The sequence below is a fragment of the Dermacentor andersoni genome, chromosome 1 (genome assembly GCF_023375885.2).
Source record: "Dermacentor andersoni chromosome 1, qqDerAnde1_hic_scaffold, whole genome shotgun sequence".
NCBI classification, from domain to species: domain Eukaryota; kingdom Metazoa; phylum Arthropoda; class Arachnida; order Ixodida; family Ixodidae; genus Dermacentor; species Dermacentor andersoni.
Genome location: NC_092814.1, coordinates 42297174 through 42319712, shown reverse-complemented (window position 1 = coordinate 42319712; position 22539 = coordinate 42297174). Strand labels below are relative to the sequence as shown.

The 22539-nt window shown below is 48.2% G+C and overlaps 1 protein-coding gene across 2 annotated transcripts in view; it reads left to right on the top strand.

Annotated features, from left to right (window-relative positions):
- Positions 1-22539, top strand: part of LOC126545922 (cyclin-dependent kinase 14-like) — a 150778-nt gene that overhangs the window by 104069 nt on the left and 24170 nt on the right. For both annotated transcript variants that reach the window (XM_050193971.3, XM_055061371.2), the window contains exons 4-5: positions 19794-20043; positions 20891-21069. In XM_050193971.3, the coding sequence (XP_050049928.1) occupies positions 19794-20043; positions 20891-21069 (429 nt within the window). The remainder of the gene's footprint in view (positions 1-19793; positions 20044-20890; positions 21070-22539) is intronic.

Below are 22539 nucleotides of genomic sequence, written 5' to 3'. Positions count from 1 at the left end.
TGCTTGCTTGTCTACCCTCGCATCACTCGTTGCGTACGACACAGGTGGTCAATTTTTGCCGTGAGGCAAACCATAATCTGTGCTTGCTCGACGCTCATATCAAACTGCGTCACGTCTGCTTTCGCTACTGCTCTGCGTATATGCGTTTAGTTGTGTATATTTAACTACTTATTTCGTGTGGTTCTTTGTGAAAAAGAACCAACTCGCGTCTTCACCGAAAGTGCGCGCGAGGTTGACGACGGCGACAGTTGTCACGCGGCACGTGCGCGTCGACGCTCCAGAACAAAGCCCCATCCGTACACGTCAGCGCCACGGCAGGCGCGTCTGTCGTGCCGGGCGGAGGATGGCCACTCCTCGCGCATCGCTGCGGGCGCTGGGCTGCCGCGCCTGCCATACGCGCAATACTCGGCGACTGCCGCTCTGTGTGTGTGACGCTCAGTGTTTCATTGTGGCGTAACTTAAATGAACATACGTCGCGTACGAAATCACGCAATGAAGCCAAGGAAAGCATAGGGGCAATGAGCCGTTTCTTCATTAGACTCGGGAGAATCGTGGAATGAGGGTTAAATGGGCGATGAGCTGGGAGCTCAATCTGCGACCTCCGCGTAACCCTTGCTGCGGGGGTGGCTGTCCCGCCGTTCACTTTACTGCGTGTTTGTGTACATGCACATGTCACGTGGCCCTGGGAGTGTTATGCAGTGCCATGGATGCGGATGCGGAACAACCTTCAAATCGCGGTCTTCACGGAGTGCGCAGTGTTGGGAGCAGGCATCTGGCCTATATCTGCCTATCCATACCATATCTTTAGGCATCAGGGCTACTAATGTGTTGACCTTATCGCTATTTAGTGAGCGAGAATAATCTTGATAAGCTGAAAAAAAGCAAAATAAATTGGCCATTTTGCCTACATTCACTCAATTCTTTACCTCTTTACCTTGCACCTACACCTATGCAGCACATGAGTCATTTACACGTGCGCCACCTATAGTCTCATTTTGAGCGAGAGCTCATGTGACGCATTAGGTAGACATCTATGCATAGATCGTCTACCAACATGCCATATGTCGTAGGTGTACCTACGGCGGAATACTAAGAGTACTACTGTGTGTTCTTCCGTTTGAGAATGAACCATCCACAACGACATGTGTTAAGATCTCTGGTTTGTGCACACACAACGCGTTTGCAAAATGAGCTCTTGTAGCATTCGCGCACATATTGTTGTAAAGCGCCGATTAATGTTTTCCTCTGTCGGAAGGGCTTTCTAGCTCTGTTCTATTCGCAAGTTTGACACCCTACTGCGTTACGCGGTTCGTCCTCGCCGCATGTGCCATTTAACTCCGCGCAGCGGAAGCGACGTTTCATGAGGCGAAGTGGCTGATGGGATGCTGGTTGACGGGTTCCTCTCCCAGTTACAGTGTACTAGAATAGTACACTGTAACTATTCTAGTACACTGTATCCCAGTGTCATTATTTTCCCGGCGAACAGGTGCGCATAAGCGCGAACGTCAACCTCGACACCGCCAGTGCGTCTCCATATCTGTTTCCACTATCGGTGTCGCGTGATGTGTGCGTTATGCGCAAGCTTGGTCAATGTGTGCTTGAGCCTAAGAAGAGACCGAACACACACCGTAATAATTAAAGCCAAAATTATTTACCGACGCATTTGTACTGCAGGGGCTGGAGTCAATCGTATACAAGCTTAGCGCAGCAAGGAACAGGAGCATTGTGAACAGTAATCGCAACGAACGCGGTCCGCTTTCGCTGAGGCGCCCTTTTTTGTCGCCTGCTCGCTGGTGCAGCTACGACCGGCCGTGTGTATACGAGCGCGTGCTCTGTTGTGCACTGCGCGGCACATTGGGCCCGGCGCGTAGTGTTCTCGCACGAGTTCTCGGCAGCAGACGAGGATGCGTGGCCTCGTCTCGAGAGTGTCGTCCATCCCGGACGCCTTCCATTATTCAGCGCCCGCTCGCGCTCCTGGTATGCGCGCTTGCGCCTCTCGGGAACCCGCCTCGTCTCGCTCCGAGGCTGACCGTAATGTGCACCACGGCGGCTGAATTATTGAGTCGCGGTGGTCGCGCCACCGCGTGCAACTTCATCCATAAGCAACGCCGGCTGCCGCGGCAGTCCTGGCATGTGCTATAGTTCGTGGCCCCGTCAGTGTGCGCCTCGCAGAATGGCACCCCAGCGTCACACGAGGGCCCGCGACAACGATCGCCTCTCTCTAGGCGACTCGGGAGAGCGTCGCGCGGTCCGTAACGATTGCGGTCGATCGGCATGTCAGGACCTTATCAGGAGAAACTGCTCCGTCCGAGGCTGGTACCCCTCCGAAGGAAGGTCATCAATTCCGAACGCGAGTGTTCTCGCATCGATCGCAGCGCGCCAAGTTCGACGTGGTCCTTTTGTTGCCCGGCGATGGCCCTTCTCCTGGTGCGTCTGCGCGCCGAGGAAGTTGTGTGCTTAAGTGCCAGCTTGCAGCGCCTCCATCTTCATTGTGCTCTTTTTACCAACACGCCGAATGATGGCTTGCGTGGGTGAGATCCGTTCTCGTAGCGTTGCCGGCAGTCTTGTTCACGTCCCCCCTTACACCTTCACAGTATGGAAATCTATTTGGGGTTCGGTACGTGCGTCACGTGAGTGTGTGTATCACGTGTGCTTTTACGGTGGAAAGGGTTTTTGTGTCTGAATTCGCAGGAGATTGGGTGGTGGAGCCTGAAACGGAAAGAGCAGCAACTTTCGCCAGGTGTTTGCTGCGAGTCTTGATTCTTCACATTCGCTTTGTGCTGTGAAGTTTATCAAATGCAGCTAATCGTTCACAGCTCCGAGACGAGGCTCATGCATTCAAAAGGTAGTCGACGTCGCGACGATCGATGTGACTAAAATGACCACTATAGTTCAGATCACGCAAGTCGTGAAAATTTTGTTCCGCCGTTGCACTACATTGTACCTACACGCTGGTTCACTTATAGTATAGATTTCTTTAGCGTCATTCTGCTTGCGTAAGCTTAGCTTAGTTGGTATAGCTATTACACAACGTATACCAAAAAATCCGTTCACTGTTGATCTTAAAATCGACCAATCGTGAAGATTCAATGACATATCCTGAATAAGTTATCAAATACCACGTTATTATAGGATACTACTTCTCATGTTGTTGTTTTTTTCTTCTTTAATTTGAACGGAGAAAGCTCCAGACGTGCCATCTTTTATTATAGTTCTATAGGCAGCAGCAGAAAGTTTGAAAACGCTTCGTGACGGCGTGGTAAAGCTCCTGCTCAGACAATCTTCTAGAAGTGTTTGGTTCGGTGTGGGCATGACACATGACCGCGTTCACCCCCATGAATAACGAACACGTACAGGGATGAGCGCAGTTAGGGTGAACACGGGAGCGCGGGCCTGCGGCTCTCGCGAACGCCATTGCAGCCGGCGCGGCCGCGCACCGTTGCAAACCTGCGCGTGTGCTTCGCTCCGTGTCGTCTGCTACATTTTTTCGGGCGCTCTAAACTGCTTGCACCGTACCAAACTGCGCTCGCAGCAGTGTTGTACGAGCAGACTCGTAGCTGCGAAGCTAGCCTTTCGTTTGCGCGTCGCATGTAAATGGCTTGCGAATGTCCCACCCCGAGGCGAATTAACTGCAACGACTCCAGCAAAGTGTTCTTTCTTGATAGAGATTTGGCTCTTATGTGAAAAGCTAGCGGTGACGAGCGGGGCCAAATTGATTTTCCGCGACAGAAAAGTTAACTGACGTATATCTAGTTCATTAAGGCTCAAGTTGGCAACCTGCCTTTTACATAACTGCGAGTCGGCCTAGTTGGAACAGATTCATCTTACAAGTTTTTGTGCGCATACAAATAGGGACGAAGAAGAGCAGCAACACAAGGACGAGAAAGCGCTCGTCCTTGTGTGCTGTTCTTCTTCGTCCCTGTTTGTTTGCGCACAAAAACTTTTAAGGCCTTTTACATGCTGTACCGGAACACACTGCTGGCTTCCCGCCACAGGAATTTGGTAGTGAATACTTTTCTTAAATGCTGCACGTTGGGTCCTGTCGAGGCCAAAAAATAAAGCAAACGACACGAGGCCACACCTTCAGGCATCACTGCGCATGCGCCGGCTTGCTTTGATGCGAAGCCTAGCTGGCTGCACTGGCGCTTCGCATACCGCGGCCGTGCGCTCGCGTGTTCACCCTAACTGTGCTCATTCGCTCAGGGTGCAACCGCTGCTCGAACGGTGAAGATTGCCGAAGAATAAACCCGCGGGTCAACTTGTAGCTGCTCGAACAAATTAGTCTAAAAGCGGGAACAAAAAGACACGTCTGCTTGAACGGTGAAGATTGCCGAAGAATAAACCCGCGGGTCAACTTGTAGCTGCTCGAACAAATTAGTCTAAAAGCGGGAACAAAAAGACACGTCTGCTTGAACGTCTGCTTGCTGGGTTATTTGTTTATCCAGAGAAAAGACAAAACCTAATGAAATCCGCGGAAAAAAATTTTCGTTTAAGTTGAAATTCACGATATTTTATTGTTCGCTTCATTGAAGTCCCATTTCCCTAAACTGGATCGAGAAGATACCATAAACATAAACAGCTATCAAGATGAACGAAGATTGTCACTGTGCGTGTTCGGAAAAATTGTAACGTGGTTGCGAATTATAAGTGTAATGGTATCGTTGTTAATTATGTACCGACATCATTACTAAATATTGCGTCAAATAAAGTACAAACATGGGCTGTGTTATGTTCATCGTTTTCGTGTGCGAACTGAACGATAAGAATGGCTTTTAAATAATGCTATTTCCTGTTTTGTTTTTTAATCTTTGTCGGGAGTAATTCTTTCGCGTGGTGGTGGTGGTGAGCTGTAGCAACAGGCACGTTTAGCCTAGCGATCAAGGCCGGCAATTGCGCCGCCCGAGCGTCTCTTATAGAATCACTGTGGTGTTTCATCACATGTCCATCACACCAGTCCCTTAAGAATGCGATATAGCGACGTGAAGTTTCTTTGCGCGCTGTAACTGATACTTCGGGGAACAAAAAGTGTTGCAGGCACGTATACGGAAGGTCCTTTTGTTGCAGATTTTCCAGGAGAGCGTCCCTTTCATCTTGGAATTTTGGGGACGACCAGAGAAAGTGTTCGATGTCTCCTGTCTCGTCGCATGTCGTACACTTCGGAGAATTGATACGCCCCGTCCTTAATAACCATGCTGGTGTACTAGCAGATCCTGTCCTTATTCGATAAAGAAGTGAGGCTTCCTCTCGACGAAATCTCTTGAATACGCATAGCATATGTAGTGGAACCCAGAGTGACAAAAAGGGATTTCGAACGTCAGATTTTTTAACTTGATTACTCCTTGTGCCATTGACTTTGGAAGGATAATGGAGCGATGCGTATGCAAAAGGCATCTGCTTTTTCGTTGTCAGGATCTTTTTACTGCGATAGCAATTATATGGACACTCGAGGCTTATTTCTGCCATCGGCGTCGCCGTGAGGTTCTGTGTAAAGTACAAGGTCTAGAAAATCGTCGCCGCGCGCCTTATGCTGTATGTGCTGGTGAAAGCGTGCGAGGGTGAGTAGGCGAACGCGGCTCAATCTTTCGTGTGCGAGCGAGGAAGGCGGGCTGGAAGCGCGCCCTCTCCCGTCGCTCGCGAGGCACGGGGTTGAGGCGAGGGGCTGAACAAGCGCGACTGAACGAGGACGTAGAAATAAACACGCAGAGACAGCGCTGTCTTTGTGTGTCTGTTTCTTTCTACGTCCTCGTTCAGTCGCGCTTGCACATTATATCATTGTTAATTTAGCTAGTAAGCGAATGTTTACGAGTTTATACGGCCGATAAAACTACTATCCTCACTTCGTATAGCTATCTACTAATTTGCTATCGCAATCGGTACTTAGCCTTTCGGGCGAAACTGCGACTTTTTCTATATCTCGTACGCTTTCTCTGCTCACTGTGGCGCATAGCATTCGCAAAACATTTACTCGCTGGTTGCCGAAATATGGGCATGGCTCCATGCTTGTGCGCATTCCGTAGTCGCAAGAAAGCAGCTCCCGCGGCGCAGCAGTACACGCAGAGCCGTGACCGATATTGCAAACACGTGAAAGGCCCCACATCGGGCCGTCCTTTTGCAGAAGCGCATGTGCACGCGGTGAGTGGCAAGGTCGCAGTGAAGCTGCCGCGGCAGAGCAATCGCATCTACGATGCGACTGACAGCGCATCCTTTTGGGGCAGCACAAAAGGCAGATGGGATTGTTTTGTTCCCCGATGAAAATGCGCTTTGCGTAACCCAAGTGTTGCATCCTTTCCTCGTCCTAACAAAGCGCGCGTTCGGTTGGTATCGTTCTCGCGATTCCTTTATCCCTGCTTCCTTGCCTAAGGAAAACCGCGACTCGTAGTGATCCGGCCACAATGCGGGCTCTATTGTCTGGCGTCGAGGGTGTCGCCTGGTGTTCGTGACGTCCGTCGCGGTCACGCGGTGTCTTCGCTGTGGCCGTCGAGACAAGGTGCGGTCGCTCGAGGCGCTTGACAGGCGCCGCCGCCCGCTTTGCCTGTCGCTCTGCACACGTGCCGGAGAGGGCAACTAGGGCACCGTCGAGACCCGGAGGCCATTCCGTTAGCGACCGCCTAGCTCTGCGTCTACATTTTAATCCGACACCACAGCGCCTGTCGCTTCGGCCTGCGCGCTTCAACCTAGATGTGCCTTTGCAAGATTTGTTTAAACGGACGTACTCCATTGTGTGGCATCGACGGTGCGGTGCGGTCTCCAGTTTTTCTCACGAGTTTTGTAGGAAGTATTTCTTTGTGTTACTGTATTGCGCATTCGTGTGTTGTTTCATCCAAGTTACAGTAGTTCTCGGCTCTTGCCGATGATGTTGGCGTTTTATGGCTTCATAGCCTCTATTACATAAAAAGATAAGCGTATGGGTAATACAATGTCTCACACTGTCCTCTTGGTACTAGCCTGTTGTACCTCTGTGGCACAGGCGAGGCATTTTCTTTTACGTTCTTTTAATAGTCTCACAATAATTTTTGTCCTCTTGGTACTGTCCTTGATCTAGCTTGCTATCACAGCATTCCATTATTCTCAATTCGACACGCTAACACACCTTCCCTCGTTGCCGCACCCACTCGCCTTACACCCTCTCCCCTTTAGAAGAACCCCACTTTATATACTGTGGCGAGTAAAGCATACGTCGCCTTGAAGAAGTCAAGTCCACTTGTCGAAACGTTGGCTCCTGCTTTCACCTTATTCTCGTTTTGTTCACTGTCTGATATATATATATATATATATATATATATATATATATATATATATATGATATGGTGTCCTAGCTTACGTTAGCCAAGGTGTTCAAAGAAATGCAAATATTTAAGAAACACTGTGCAACTTACGATCTGAAGACGTACGATATAATTGTATCTTGCACTGGCCTTTTCTAACCCCCCCCCCCTTTTTTTTTTGTTTCCTTAACACAGCTTGGGTAACGTTTGCTGGGAAACATCATATCTATAACGTTCACGTTGAAAAGCACAACAAATTCCTTTTGCGTCAAAAGTCAGCCGGAATAGAATCGGTGCCGTCACCTTCGGCCGCGAATGCGCTTGCACCGCATTTGGTTTCACCTCCACGCACATTCATTTCGTCACGTGGGTTGCCCGCCCCGAAGGTTGTTTACGGACCTTGCCGTTCGCTTCTTCTCGCTTGTTTTCGAAGCGACCAGCTTCTCAGGCGGGAGAAAACTTTCTTTCTTCCTTTTTTTTTAAATTTTCTCATTTGCTTTTTTCTTCGGAAATTCTTGCTCATTTTCTCCCATTGATCGGTTGGGGCTTCCCCTGCGCCCCATTTCTTTCACTCGTCGTTTGCGACGAAGTGGCGCGTTATTACAGCAAGTGCCGAACGAAATGGAGAAAGAGAAATGGTCTGATGGTTTTGTGAGAAGCCATATCTTCATGAACACGAGCGTGTGTGCACGATGCGTGGGAGATGGCCAAGGAGTGAGCGACGTACGTCGGCGTATGGCCTCCGTTTCTTTACGAGCGCTTGCGAGGCTCGTCGTGTGCCGAATCGTGTCGGCTTCCTGCCGATCCTCGTCCTGCAAAGCCCCGCATTCACAACGTTCTTTTTGCTCTTTTACAAAGAAACTGTCCTGTGCGTACAACGGTCCGCTACTAAAGGAGCGATCCGGTGCCTCCTTACGAAACGTGGGTGGTCCTTTGCCTTGGTGCAAGCAATAGAGATGCCAAGGCTCGGACGAAAACTGTATTTTGGAAAGCGCTTTTCTTTTTATCCGGGCCATAAAAAGCACGGAAAAAGAAACAATAAAATGTTCTTTAGTATGATAAGGCTGATTGAGATAAATCGCGTGTCACTTATGTGACTTTATGTGCACAAGCATTTATGCTAACAATCGTTTGGTTTAATACTTTTGATGTCAAGTGGTATGCATTATTTATAAGTTTGTTCCTCCGTACGTCAAGCTCGACACCAATCGTCGTGGGACACGTATGATCTAATCTTCTGTGCATCAAAAGTGGCAGGAAGCTCAGTCCCAGTAATGTTCTCATTCACCGAGGTTCAGCAAAAGCTGGCTTCGAAACCCTAGTCACACAACCGGCCCTTAGAGCAGTATTAGCTTTTGATTTCACCGAGTGCGAAAGCACATGTGAACTAAAGACTGACATAACTATGCAGCATTATCCAATAGTTGCGCCGTACTTCCTCCTAATAGTGTCGAAACAAGCTTGACATCCTGCAGTTCTATTTTAAATTACTGTGGTGGCACAAAGGTGAGCTTGAGAAGCAAAAAGAAAAGTTATAATCTCGCCATTTGGCTGTTCCTGGTAAGAGACAAAGGCGTACTGCGTGGTGTACTGCTACCATTGCTCGTCTGAAAGCCTCCACAGGTAACTTCTTTGACTCTCAATTTCTTTGGAGGTCTTCGTGGTGTCGTTTTCCAGTGGCGGGGGCTCTCTTGTTGCACATAATTGCACTCAGAACTAGACTTTGAAGATTGATGTTTTATAGCCCTCCGACGAAAGCACCGGGGGCAAGTGCCAGCTTCGAGGAGAAGATCCGTCACTCGGGCGGATGCCGACGGTGTCCAGCGAACGCTCTACGCCTTTGCTGCAGAATCCGGAATTCCACCATGCGGGAAAGCATTCCTCGGTGGCTGGCCCTGTCCTCATCTTCCAATTCCCCAACTCCATTACCCTTAATAGGCCGATGAACCATCGCTCCTCTTTCTATAAAGCTTTGCCATACCATAGAAGTCTTGATTGGCTAGAATTAATGACACGGGGACACTTTCGAAATATTACAGCCTGCAACCGCTAGCGAGTGGCAGAATGGAATATGGTACTTTGCTACCATTCAGCAGAACTTTGCTGTGACATTTGACCACGGTCTCACCGCGGCGAAGCTTCGTGATATTGTCGACGCAGAAATGCTTGCTACGTCCGCACATCCCCCCCCCCCCCCCCCCCCCCCCCCCCTATCCTGCCTGCCGCCTCTCCCTCCGAAAGAGTAAGAGTACCTTTTATGGTCGGCAGATGGGAATTCAAAAACCCACTAAGGATCTCTGAGCGAATGAAAATGCTGATATAAACATTCATAATTTAAGTGTTTTGCCGTACGAGTGGAGACATAGATCTGCTTGCAGGAACCGTTGCCTGCGGTTCCTCGCTATTGGATTGGATTGGAAAAACTCCTCGCTATATGTTGCTATATTTCAGGGAGTCTTTCCAACAATCTCCGATGTTTGTGGAACAAAAATTTCGATTTTTTTCCTCATGTTTTTTTTTTTTTTTCTTCCGGCCTTCAGTATTTCCGAAAATTTTCCATCTCAAGTGGAACAGTATACAGTGAACTAGATTAGCGTGCTGCTTTAAATTGAGAACTGTGATGTAGGAAAGCGGAATCCTACAGAATATTCACTGAGCGCGTTTTTCTTTTCTATTCATGCCTGTTACGAGGCCGCTAAGCTCGTGCGGCCAGCTGTGGACATTCGGCCTGGCCGCTGTCTGCCAGCGTAACCGCATGGGACACGGTATGCGCGCTGAACCGTCTCGGAGTCGGGCGCGTCTCAGGTGTGCGCCGATAAATCGCAGTTCGTGGATCAAGGGAGAGGTCCTGCATCCGAAACGGAGGCCGGCTTTCGAGTCTGTGCTGCGTGCAAGTAGGGCACGTGCGCATCATGAGTTTCGTCGCCCCTTCCACTGTCAGACGCGCACTGACTCCAAGACGAAGTGGACACACACATGCGGGCGCGCATTTGCGGTACTGTAGGGTATAACTAGTGTCTCGCAGCGGGGTGAGTGGGTTTTGCATAAAGCACAAGCGACCAGCCGCAACCTTTTTACCCCCGTGCGGTATAGCTCCGGCTGAAACATTAAGCATATGTTTTTATTATAATTTTTAAGTGCCGACTGGTTCTCGATAAGGGTGAGAAAAACCTTCCGCGTTGTGGCACACTGTTGCCTCTAGAGTACAGCGCTCACTTTGAGCGTGCAGGTGAATGGAATTCCTTGTCTTCGTGGTCATTCCCGGCACTGAAAACTTCAAAACAGCAGTGCGTAGCATAGTTTGTAAGCTACACAATTTTTTTACATATTTTGTTCTATGTTTAAAAGCACTCCTTTCCGTAAAGCCTTCAGGCCATGAAAGTAAGTGAATTGGACCCACAGTCGAATTCTAGCAGTATCAGCCAATACTTGGTCGGAAGAGACGGCCAAGTGCCGCTGAAGCATTGCGCGGCCCTTGTTTAACTGCGAGCATTTTCTCTCCTCTAGTAGGTGGGTCACCGCGTGAAAGGCGTAATTGTGCAGCCGTTGCATGGTCTGTTCTAAATTTGTAAATTCTTAAGTAGTTAAACGAAGCATCGCCCAGTCTTGCCTTACACTCTAAGAAATGTTTACACCCTTTGGAGTGCCCCTTCTGCCACACAACAATAATCGTTATCTGCCTTGATGCCTTTCCTTTCTTGAAAACGCCGCGCCCGCTACTTTCCTGTCGGGAATGCTATCATGCTGATAACGCGCATGCCGTTCGTTACTGGAAAGTACCGGGCTCGCAGCGTTAAAGAAAGGAAACGCATCAAGGCAGATGACGATTATTGTTGTGTGGCGGAAGGGGCACTCCAAGGGGTGTAAACTTTTCTTAGAGTGTAGGGCAGATCTAACCCCGTCACACCATCATCAGATAACAAGTAGCCTCCTACCGAAGTGGAAAGGCTGCAGCAAGCCGTCTTTCCGGAAGGTCGAACTGCTGACTTCGATTGCGGAATCACTATTATCAACCTTAAGACGGCCAAATGATGAAAGAAAGGATAAAAATGATATAACAGCCCTCGTTCTAGCACGGTAGTGTGCATTAGGTATCTCGCAGGTTGAAAAAAGGCACCAAAGAAAATATGAGTAAATGTTCAGTTTAGCATACGCGGTGATCTCTCAGCTCTTTGCCGTAGAGAAAAACGAAGAATGTCCGGGAAAGAAAACGGGAATGTGAAAAGAGACACATGCGATGTTTCATTTAATGGAGGTACGCTGTTTATATACATGTCCAAGCTAACGTGAGCCAAGCTGTTGAAGGAAAAATAAGATTGAAAGAACACGGCGCAAGATGCAATCCTAAGACGGTGTTGGATCGACAGACCTCCGATGACCGGACACCGTAGGCTTTTTAAATGTAGCTCGCACCGTTTTTTTTTTTTTAGAATATTTTTTTTCATTGAAAAGGTCGGTTAGCGTTTGCTGCTACACGCGGTGTAAGATACCGTTTTCATGCAGGCTCTGTCGCATCGGCCAAACAAGCCGATGTATTGATGGTCATCTCCAGGAGCATGCGTACTCGCCAGTCGTATGTCAGAAAATTTTAAAATATGTGGTTGTGAACCAGTTCTTGAGAGAGAGAGTAAAACATCTTTATTAATGATATTTGAATGGCGAGAGCAGTGTGGGAGGAACCCTCAGGCCAAGGTCCCTAAGATGATTCCGGCGATGTTTTGAGCCCGTTGTATTACAGCTCGGAGGACCTCGGGAGGTCCGTCGCGGAGGGAATCGTCCCACAGCTCTTTGTTGCGTAGGGGGTAAAGGAGAGTTGGCAAGGGAGGAAAAAGGTTTGCAGTGCACTCAATCGTGACGTGGAAGATTGTGGGCGAGCTGCCACAGCCAGGGCAACGATTTACATAACAGTGTGGGTAGAATTTATTGAGAGAGACAAGATTTGGAAAAGTTGCGGTTTGTAACTGGCGTAATGCCACTGCTTCCTCCCGCGAGAAGGACGGCGGTGGTGCGGCGTGGGTGCGACGAATGCGTGTATAATGACGGAGTATGTCTTTGTAACGGAGCAAGGGATCCGCCCACTCTGAACTAGTCGCCTCACCACGCCGAGTCACCCGGAAGAAAATTTCTCGGGCAACCGCATGTGCGCGTTCGTTACCCGGCAGCGAGGTATGACCAGGGGTCCAGAGTAAGTGGATGCGGGGAGGTGTGGTTGGTGTATTTTGCGGGATCTGTTTGAGAATTTGGTGCGCCGCTCTCGGGATGCCATGTCCTGATAGGAACGCCGGGCATGCCTGTTGCGAGTCCGTCAATATATACACTTCCTCAGGAACACGGATAGCGTATCGAATTGCAAGAGCAACACCGAGAATTTCTCCGTAAGTGGCATTTGTTCCGCGCATTGCAGCAGAGTCTCTAAGGGATTCGGTGCCATCCAAAACTACCGAGGTATAGCCCTCTTGAGTGCGTGATGTGTCTGTGTATAAAGTATGTTTCCGGGATGTTTGCAAGCATGCGGCCAATGCATCGTACACGGGCTTTGCGCCGCCCTTTGTCATGCTCGGGGTGCATATTACGTGGCAATGGATGAATACTTAGTGCTTGGCGTATCGCTGACAAGATCGTTGGACGGGTTTCAGACTCAAGGGGTGGGACAGAGTATCCTAGCCGTGTGAGAAGATGGCGGCCAGTAGGAGTGAGTAGGAGGCGCTGGCGATGGATGAACCAACGTGCCTCTAGCAGCTCGCCTAGTGCGTTATGTGTCCCTAAGTTAAGGAGACGGCGTGTGGAAGTATAATTCGGGAGGCCATGGGCCAGCTTCGTCGCTTTGCGAATCATTGCGTCTATGCGAAGTTGTTGCGCTTGGGTCAACCGCTGAAATGGGAGATGGTATGTAAGGCGGCTGATCACGCATGCCTCCACCAAGCGCAGCAGGTCCTCTTCTCGAAGGTCCGAGCGCCTGTTCGAGACCCTCCGGATCATGGCCAGAATTTGCTCAATCTGTCTGGATAGAAGGGAAACAGTGTAGTTCGACCTGCCATCCGCTTGGACGTGTAGGCCGAGGATACGAGCACGATTAACCTGTGGTATCGGTGTGCCATCCACGTGTACAGTGATAGGGGGAGTAGAGGAACGGCTCCGGGGGCGAATGATTATGAGCTCCGACTTTTCCGGAGCACATCTTAAGCCGCATTTTCTCGCGTACTCGGAAACTGTATCGACTGCTTGCTGCAGTCGGTCCTGGGTGGCTCCGTCGGAACCCCGTGTCGACCAGGTAGTAATGTCGTCCGCATAAATAGCGTGAGCGACATCAGGGATATGATCGAGTAGCCGGGGGAGCCCTGCGAGCGCGATATTGAATAGTAGGGGAAAGAACTGAGCCCTGGGGTGTCCCACGTCCTACAAGGCGAATCGTACCGGATCGATGCGGTCCCATTCCTACGGTGGCTGTGCGATCTCGAAGAAATGCGCGGATATAGTTGTACATACGAATTCCACAGTGTGAATGTGCAACATTACGAAGGATGAGGTCATGTTCAACATTATCGAATGCCCCTTTTAGGTCTAAGGCGATGAGTGCTCTCGTTTGGGCGGACGACGGAGGTCCTATGGCTTCCTCCCGCGATTGTAAAAGCACATCTTTGGCAGACAGATGAGCCCGATATCCGAATTGAGAGTTAGAAAAGAATAATTTTTCTTCGAGGAAGGGCTGCAGGCGCCGCAAGAGTACATGCTCCATGAGCTTACCGATGCAGGATGTTAGGGAGATGGGTCGTAAGTTTTCAACCTTAACAGGCTTGCCCGGTTTGGGGATCATTGTGATGTCGGCATGTCGCCATGCTTGGGGAAGCATCCCCTTGCGCCAGCAATCATTGAAGATATGGGTGAGGTGGTTAATATCCGCGTCACTGAGGTTACGAAGGGTGGCGAATCGGATGTGGTCGGCTCCCGGTGCCGTGTTGTGGCGTAGGTCTTGTAGGACCACCCGCACCTCGTCAGATGTGATGTCTGCATCGAGCAATTCGTTCGCCTCGCCTACATAAGGATAGTCAGGGTACTGCGGCGGCGGGCCTGTGGGTATGAAATGATCCTCTAGCTCTCTGAAGAGTGTCGAGACATCGTCCCTGTACTCGTGCATTAGGATGTGCAGCTATTGAAATGTTTTTCCCTTTGTTCTGGTGGGATCTGTGAGTGAGCGAAGAATCGACCACGTTTTTGCTGTGCTCAATGTGCCTGAGAGGCGATCGCAAAATCCTCGCCAGTTATTCCTCGTAAGGATCTCTGCATACTCCTGAGATTCCCGTGTAATTTGATCTATACGTTTCCTAAGCTTGCGGTTGAGGCGTTGTCGTTTCCATCGTCGTATCAACCCTCTGCAGGCGTTCCAAAGATGAAGTAAATGCGGGTCTATGTCTGGTGTCTCGGTTGTGGTGCGCAGTGTGCTCGTGGATTCCTCTAGATCTTGTGCGAGAGAGTCAAGCCAGCGTTCGTACCCGTGGCGCTCAGGTGGGTCCTGGCGACGTTCCCTGAATTTCGCCCAATCCGTTATACGCACATTTCGCTCGGGCCTGCGCGCACCCCGTAATGACAAGGTGGTCGCCACAATGTAGTGGTCACTACCAAGGTGCTCCTCTAAAGGCCCGTGCGCAACGACTGGGCCAGTATTGCGCACGAAGGTAAGGTCAGGGCAGGTGTCACGAGATACGCTGTTGCCCATCCGAGTGGGGTGCTCTGGGTCGGTAAGCAGTGTGTATCTCATGTTACAGATGGCATTCCATAAGCGGGTCCCTTTAGCCTGCGATTTAACGTAACCCTATGCAGTATGCGGAGCGTTAAAGTCGCCGGCCACCACACAAACCCGTCCAAACCTACCAAATTCTGTTGGTAGGTGCTGAAAACAGTGCGTTCGCGAACGGGGGGAACTGTATGCATTGAGTATAAACAGTCTCTCGCTGCGTTTACCTTGCGTAATTATTTCCAATATTTGGTGAGGAATGTCAATGTTAGTGGTATGCATGCGACATGTAACATGTTTCGAAACTAAGGCTCCCACAAGAGGAGAGACACCCGAGAGCGTGCTGTAGCCGGATAAAGAAGGGGTGCAATTGACTTCCTATAAGAGGATGACATCGGGAGGGTTCGTGGATGTGGCGATATACTGCTGTAGGGAACCACGTTTTCGGCGGAATCCCCTACAATTCCACTGCCACACCACTAGTTGATCCGCGTTACGCGGCGCCATCATCATCGCGAGAGGAAGCAGGCGGTCGTGCATAGGGATGCGGGCGGCGCCGGGTGCCCACATTTGAAGGTTGCGGCCGAGAGCCTTGGTCGGAAAGCGCGCTTTCGTTGTTACCGCTAAGCTCAGGAACTTGCATGCGTGCGAAAGTGCAGTCTATACATGATTTCACTTGCTCCGTAATCCCTATTTGAAGGGCCTCCATTTGGCGTTCTATCCTGTCCAGAGCCGCCTGCATACTAGTGCTCATGTCTGCCACCAGCGCTTCCATTTGTTTTTGCAGGCGCTCACAGCGCGCCTCCATGTCACGACGTAGGCGGGCTATTTCTATTAGAGGATCGGGATTTGATAACGAATTGGTAATAGGGGAAGGGGTAGGGAGAGATTTACGCGGTGGAGCGAGCTGTGGGGGACCCTCCGCCCGACCTACCTCCCGAGGCGCCTTCATTGCTGTTTTCTTCTCCGGGGTCCGCTGCACCCCTGAGGGGACCAGGGTCACCTTGGCTGGGGCGTTGGTCTGCAGGGCCTTCTTGTAGGGTTGTTGGGAAGATGGTGAAGGAGGGCGCCTCTCTGGGAGGCGCACCGATGCCTCGCGGGATCGGGACCGAGACTTGGAGCGGGTCCGGAACTTGCGATGGGATCTCGAACGGGTCCCCGACCGGACTTGTCTGGTCTCCTTCGTTGGGGCGCGCGACGTTCGGGTCTCCGCCGTATCTGTGGTAGTGGTCGGGTCGCTGGAGGGTTGGAGAAACTGCACGTTCCTAGGACGCGTGCGCGTGAGATTAGCGAAGCTTCTCAGTGTGCCTCTCTGCCTTGTAGTGAACTCTACTTATCAAATGCGTGATAGCCTGCAGACAACAGTGGCTGTTGATTAATTGACTTTTTTTTAAAAATAATTTCTGCCCAGATTCTCATTCCTATATACTGCAGTTGATATGCAATAAATACTGGTTGTTAGTCAGCTCTTTGTCGGTCGTCTTCACTACGTCCCGTGTTTTGCGCTGTTCGATTCCCTTCTAAACTGGGTTGGCTGCGAACTCGTGAATGCGGCATCATGCATAAGGTGGTCGAGAGGTAATGTACCGTCGGGAGTAGGAAGTATAGAGGCCATAACATCAGGAAAGAAATGTTAAATGCCCCATTTGTTGGTGAAACACGCAGACGCAGCTGTAGCCCTTCATTTCCGACTCCATGCTAGACCGAGAAGAAAAAAATCCAGACTCGCGACTGTACATCTTTCTGCGGGGACTTCGACATAGTGGTAAAGTGCGCTGACCCTGCTTTGCTCTTGTCCTCAGCGACCCGCCGTACCTCTGGCGTTGCGGTGCTGAATTCGAGGTCGCGGCGACCGCATTTCGATTGCGGCAAAATGAAAAAAAAATATCGCTCGTGTGCTTAGATGATTTAGGGGCACGTTGAAGAACCCCAGGTGGTCAAAATTAATCCGGAGCTGCGGCTGAACTCATCATCCGATCGTGGTTTTGGCGCGTAATGTTCAGTGGCGCTTACAGCGCTAACACACTTGAAAATCTTTGAGGGCCCACAGTCCTCAATTCAAGGACCCCCAATGGGCTTCGGCGTGGCCAGTACTCGGAGGCTGCCGGGTCTGGTAAACCTGCATTGACCTCATCCACTGCCGTTGCCATCGTGTGCGGAATGCATGCTTCCTTGAAGCCGCGCACCTATGCTCTCCCGCGGGGCCGAGCAAGAGAGCGCTCCGAGCGCGAGTCACGTTTGTCACGGCGACGCCGCGCGTCGTCACAACAGTGCATGCCTGTTGTGCGTACTCGGTGGCGCGCTCGACGACGCGCTATCGATCTGCGTGCTTGACGTGTCCCCGCCGTGCTTCGCCCGACCCCAGCGGGGACGCTGCCGCTTCTGCCCGCGTTTCTTTCTTGTCGACGCTAACAAGCGCGTTTCGAGGGGCGCACGAACGATTCGGCCCGCGTGGCCCAGGCGCTGTGGTGAAGTTACAGGAATAGCATGGCGGCATGCGAAGTGGGGAGGACGCCCGTTTAAGATTCGCTAGCGCAGGAGCAAGTGGGGACGTAGTTGTTTTCGGAAGTGCACACACTCGCTCATTCATTGCCTTTGATATTTCGTGCTGCATTGCACTCAAAGCGTTTGTATGGCTGGTGAAAGATTCCACGGGGCGAGGGAAGGCAACGTAGCATTTTAATTGTCCAACGGGCTTTTTTGCTTGAATCCACTGAGAACCAGGAGAGATTAAATGCCAGCATATGTACGTTTATGTGGTGCATTATGTGGTACACTTTGGGTTTTGAAGCAGTAATTTTATCTTCTGGACATATGTAACTCCAACGCTTCCATGTAGTCAGCTCTACAGCTCCCCTTGTGTGCATGTTTTGCTGAGCATACTTTCCCTTCTCAATCCTCTGCTTGTTAATTTCATAAATATTCATGTCGCATTCCGTGCAAAGATTAGTGTTTGGCAGTGAGTGAGTCAAATATTTTATTAGAATCACACTATCAAGTGGTGCACACACATTCAAGGCAGCATTAAATACATAAGTAGGGTATCATTTTGATGCTCTGTATGTCCATAAATGTGCCCTATATTTGTTCATATGAGCTTGTTGTACACCACTTGCTTAGATGTCCTGCTTATTGGCAACATTTTTCTGCTTGAAAGTAAAACCTCGCTGTTCTCTAATCATCCACCTGGATTTGACTTTCTTCTATTGCATTGATATTTTTTACCCATTGCATACTTATTGCTTACAAAAAGATTTGGCTGCATTTTGAAGTTGCATTTTTATTTGCACATTTGTTTGCGTAAATTTAAGAGAATTAGAAACATAGCTGGGACAACTACAGGTCCATGAGAGTAATACCATAACTGTATTTGTCTTGTGAAAGCATCTGAAATTTATGTTTGGAAAGTACAGGTAACACAGACCTTATAATAGGTGGACAAGTATACAGGCTGCAGATTTAAGAACTTTTCGTATTTTTGCTTGTAATTGGAGCTGTCAGGGTGAAAAAGCTTATAAAATAATGAAGTAATCTAATACTAAGTGTGTATGAGGTGAAATCTTTGAATCAAATATGACCATGCTCAGAAAACTGCCTTTGAATACAGAATACTCTTTTTTGAATACTCTTATTTCTGAAAGCATAAAAAGAGACAGAATTGTGCAAAGGGTGAACGAAGTAGACATATAACCTTAAAAAGAGGTCAGTTGTGTCTACCAGTGGATGGAAGCCAATGTTCACTCAAAACTGGGCATCATGTTATTAAGAAAAAGGCAAAAGTTCACCACAATTTCATCTGAATAGCAATAATGAAACTAAGAAATTAAATGGGAGTAGACATGTGTAGGGAATGTTTGGTTGTTTGTATTGATATGGGATTTGAGATGAATGCTAACATCATGCAAGCAAGGAACTAAATATAACTTAAGGCTACAAGTAACGCTTGTGATGTATGGGTGGAAAAACTTTATGGTCCATTAGGTCACGCTAGTTTCATGGCACTTTTTTTGTAGTTTTGTGGATGCAGCAAAAATGAACATTGCATAAAGGAAGAAAACTACACCAGGTGGGCAAAAATTAAGTATCCTCAATTAAGAAACTGCAAGTTGTTAATCGAATAGGATGGTTGCTTTTCATTTTTAGCCAAATGTCATTGTGTACTAAAGAAATTTCCCATAGGTGAAAATACTTATACCTAGAAGACAGTCTGTACAAGTAGCTGAGCACTAACCAGGTAGACAGGCACATGAAGAGGCCAGCAGAAAGCCCGTATTTGCAGAGGTCTTTGTTCCGTGAATGTTCATGTTCAACAGAATGTGAATTTTAAAGAAATACTTGGTATGAAGATTTCAGAATTCAATAGATACTGAATGACAAACATTCAACTTGCATTTCTTGAAATATTGAATATTTCTGTACCCTTAGTCTCATTCTTGATGCAAGACATAGCTGTGCTGTGTTGATGTTCTTATATCTGTACAAAATGCATTATTTGCAACATTCACTGCTTTGCCAAAACTGGTGGGTGATGATTTTTTTTAAATAGGCAACTTCTGCAGAAATGTAGTCATGATGTTGTTAATAACAATCTGCCTTTTCTGTTCTAATCTTCTGGAAATGAAACTGACTGACATTCATTATGGATAGTTTCTTGTCATCCACTTGTGCTGAGAAAGAGAGCTTCAAGATTTTCCTCTTCTGTGGCACTTTCTGTCTTTTGAAAAGGCGTGCCTTGTGCCCTCATGTTTAGTTAGCTTCTACAGGCTAATATTTTGTCGCACATGTGTTCATTGCAGAATGTGGCTGTGACACGAGTGACAATGAACGGCTTCGAGAAGAGTGAGAGTGTGGAGGATGGGACTCTGGACAATGCACGCAGCTCAACACCCAACAGCAATGTAGCCGGCCGAGAGCCCAATGGCAACCTGAGCCCTGTGTGTGAGGACAAGCTTCACTCTGAGCCCCCGGCGCCCTTGCCACCACCTCGAACCTCCTCTTCGCACAGCTACCTCAACAAAGTCTGCAAAATGGCTGCCCGAGCTGAAGGTATGCGACAGAAATTGGTCTCTGTCACACCCTCTAGAAGGATTGTTGAGTGACAAGGCTGCGTGATATTCTAAGACACTGTTTAGTGCATTCTTTTGTCTTGCATGGGAACATGGCAGACAGTATAGAAGTGCCGTTTGCATGGCTGTACTATCCTGTTTGGCCTGTTTGATTGGAATCATGTTGGAGACTGAAGAAGCGGTAAGAGTTTAGGTGCTGTGTATGATTTGAAACATTATTCCTTTCTTGGGGGGTGATGCTTGTCAAAGTTTCATAACTGCACCATAAAAGTCGTAGCCTTTGATAGTAGCCTTGTTAATTTTAAGTCACAATCTGCTTTAAAATATAGCTTAATTGCATCGAACCATTTGCTACATTGAGTTTGGTCATTTAGTAATTGTAGCCCACAACTTGCATGGAAGAAATGTTACTATATATCTGCCAGATGCAAGAAGCTAGTTTCATAGGGTTAATTCCACTCATTATATATAAAAAAAATTCTGCTTCTTCTTGTGCATGGGTAGCACTGGCTTTGACAGTGTTTTTGGAGTGTGTATTTGGATAAAACACCAGTTCAGCTTGCTTGAAAAATAGAAGTGGCAGCATAATGATTGTGCTGCTCTAGAAATTTCCTGCTGCTCAGTAGCAAAATGGCAATTTTCATCAACAGTGGAGGATGACATGTTCATGTTAGCAATAATCCTCTGCCTGATTTTATTTCATGCTCTGTCATCAAATGCTTCTGCTAACTGTACAGGATGCAGCCAATGAAAAAGAAACAGACACCTTGTTGTAGCTACTGTCACCCTTACTTCAGTGATGAGCACTGTTGTTGCAACTTTGTCAGGCAAAGGTGGAGGCCACTGGCCTCGGCCGGCACCACACAGCAGCAGCTTCGATGAGTGCACCTCCATGGAGTACCAGCACATGGCAGCTGCCCGGAAACCTGCACGGCCCAAATCTGAAATCTTCTTCTCACAAGAGAAGGGATCCAAAACACCCCGATGTCCTTCCATGACGTTCGAGGTTAGCGATCACCAGCTACCTCTTTACCAAGTCTTTAGTCAATTAACATGCCAATATCAAGTACTTGCTGGGCACTCCAATTGTGTTTTATACAGTAGTAAATAGTAGAAATCTTCTACAGTGCCTCCGGTACACATTCTCTGAATATTGGGAAAGAATAGATGTAGTCTAAGCAAAAAGCTTTGCACATCATTGAAATAAAGCTGGGCAAGTTAAGCCAACATATTCGTAAGGCTTAGACCTCTTCAAGTCTGCTGCTGATGATGATAGTAAATTATCTTCGAAATGTGGTGATTGCACACGTCACAAAGCTCATACACTTTCCACCTTTCAGCCATGCAAGTGTGGTGCAATGCCTCCCCTGGGCTAGAGTAGGTATAGGTAGTGAATTTCGTTAACACTCTGGCAATTCCTCTAATAAGTATTCTCTGAGAAATGCCTCTCCACTCGATGCCTTTGAATCGGCAAAGAAAGTGACCGGTCATGAAATTTCACCTCGGGAATTGGTGAGGAGGTTATTGAAGTGCAGCAATTGCTGTAACATCTTCTGTCAGAGGCAGTGCGGCTGTCCATTTGGCACGGTCAAAGAAGGGCTTTGAGTCAATGTGAATGTTTACCAGTGCTGAGTTAACCACTAAATCAAATGTCAAATATCCTGGCTCTATTTTAATGACACTACCACAGGGATTCAAAAATGCAATCTGATGAATGTGGTAGCTATCTTGTAAAGCACTGCATGAATACTATGGACACTTAGCAAGGTTGCTACTTGGGCTAGTTGGTGATTCATACTGACAGTAAACAGCATGAAAAAGAAATATGGGAACGAAAATTGTCCCATCTGGTTGCTTTTCGTCCCCATGTTTTGTTTTGTTTTCACACTGTTTACTGTCACTATGGACACCTTGAATCTAGGTGCCAAGAGTAAGCAGGATCTTACTACAGCCCAGGATAGGTTCAGCATCATCAGCTGTGTGATTGTCAGTGGCTTAAAAATGCACTTACGCTCAACAAATATGTGTTGTTACTCATGTCACATTTCTAACACATTCATTTCAATTATGTGCATGGGAATCCTGTGCTCAGAATATGCATTTCACGAATGTACCTTACAGCGGCAGGTTAAGACCACTCATGGTAGCAGCTAGCACATTGCATTAAAGGTGGGAGAGCGAAATTCAAATGGCTGGTTCAAATATACGAATACTTTCCTTAAGTAACTGCTGGAGTGATATGAAAGAACTTGCTCTGCTTAAAGGATAAAGTGAAAATCTATTCTCTGATGGAATCATATTTTTATTTAGACACCCAAATTGTCTCAAAAATTTCCGACAGAATACAAAATTTAAAAATATTGAAGTGTCCAATTTGCAGCTGTGTAGGTTTGCAACAAAAATATAGCGTAGTTCTTAATCCGTAGCGGATATAATGTCTAAAGCAGTCAAAATTGACATGTGGCTCTAGAATATG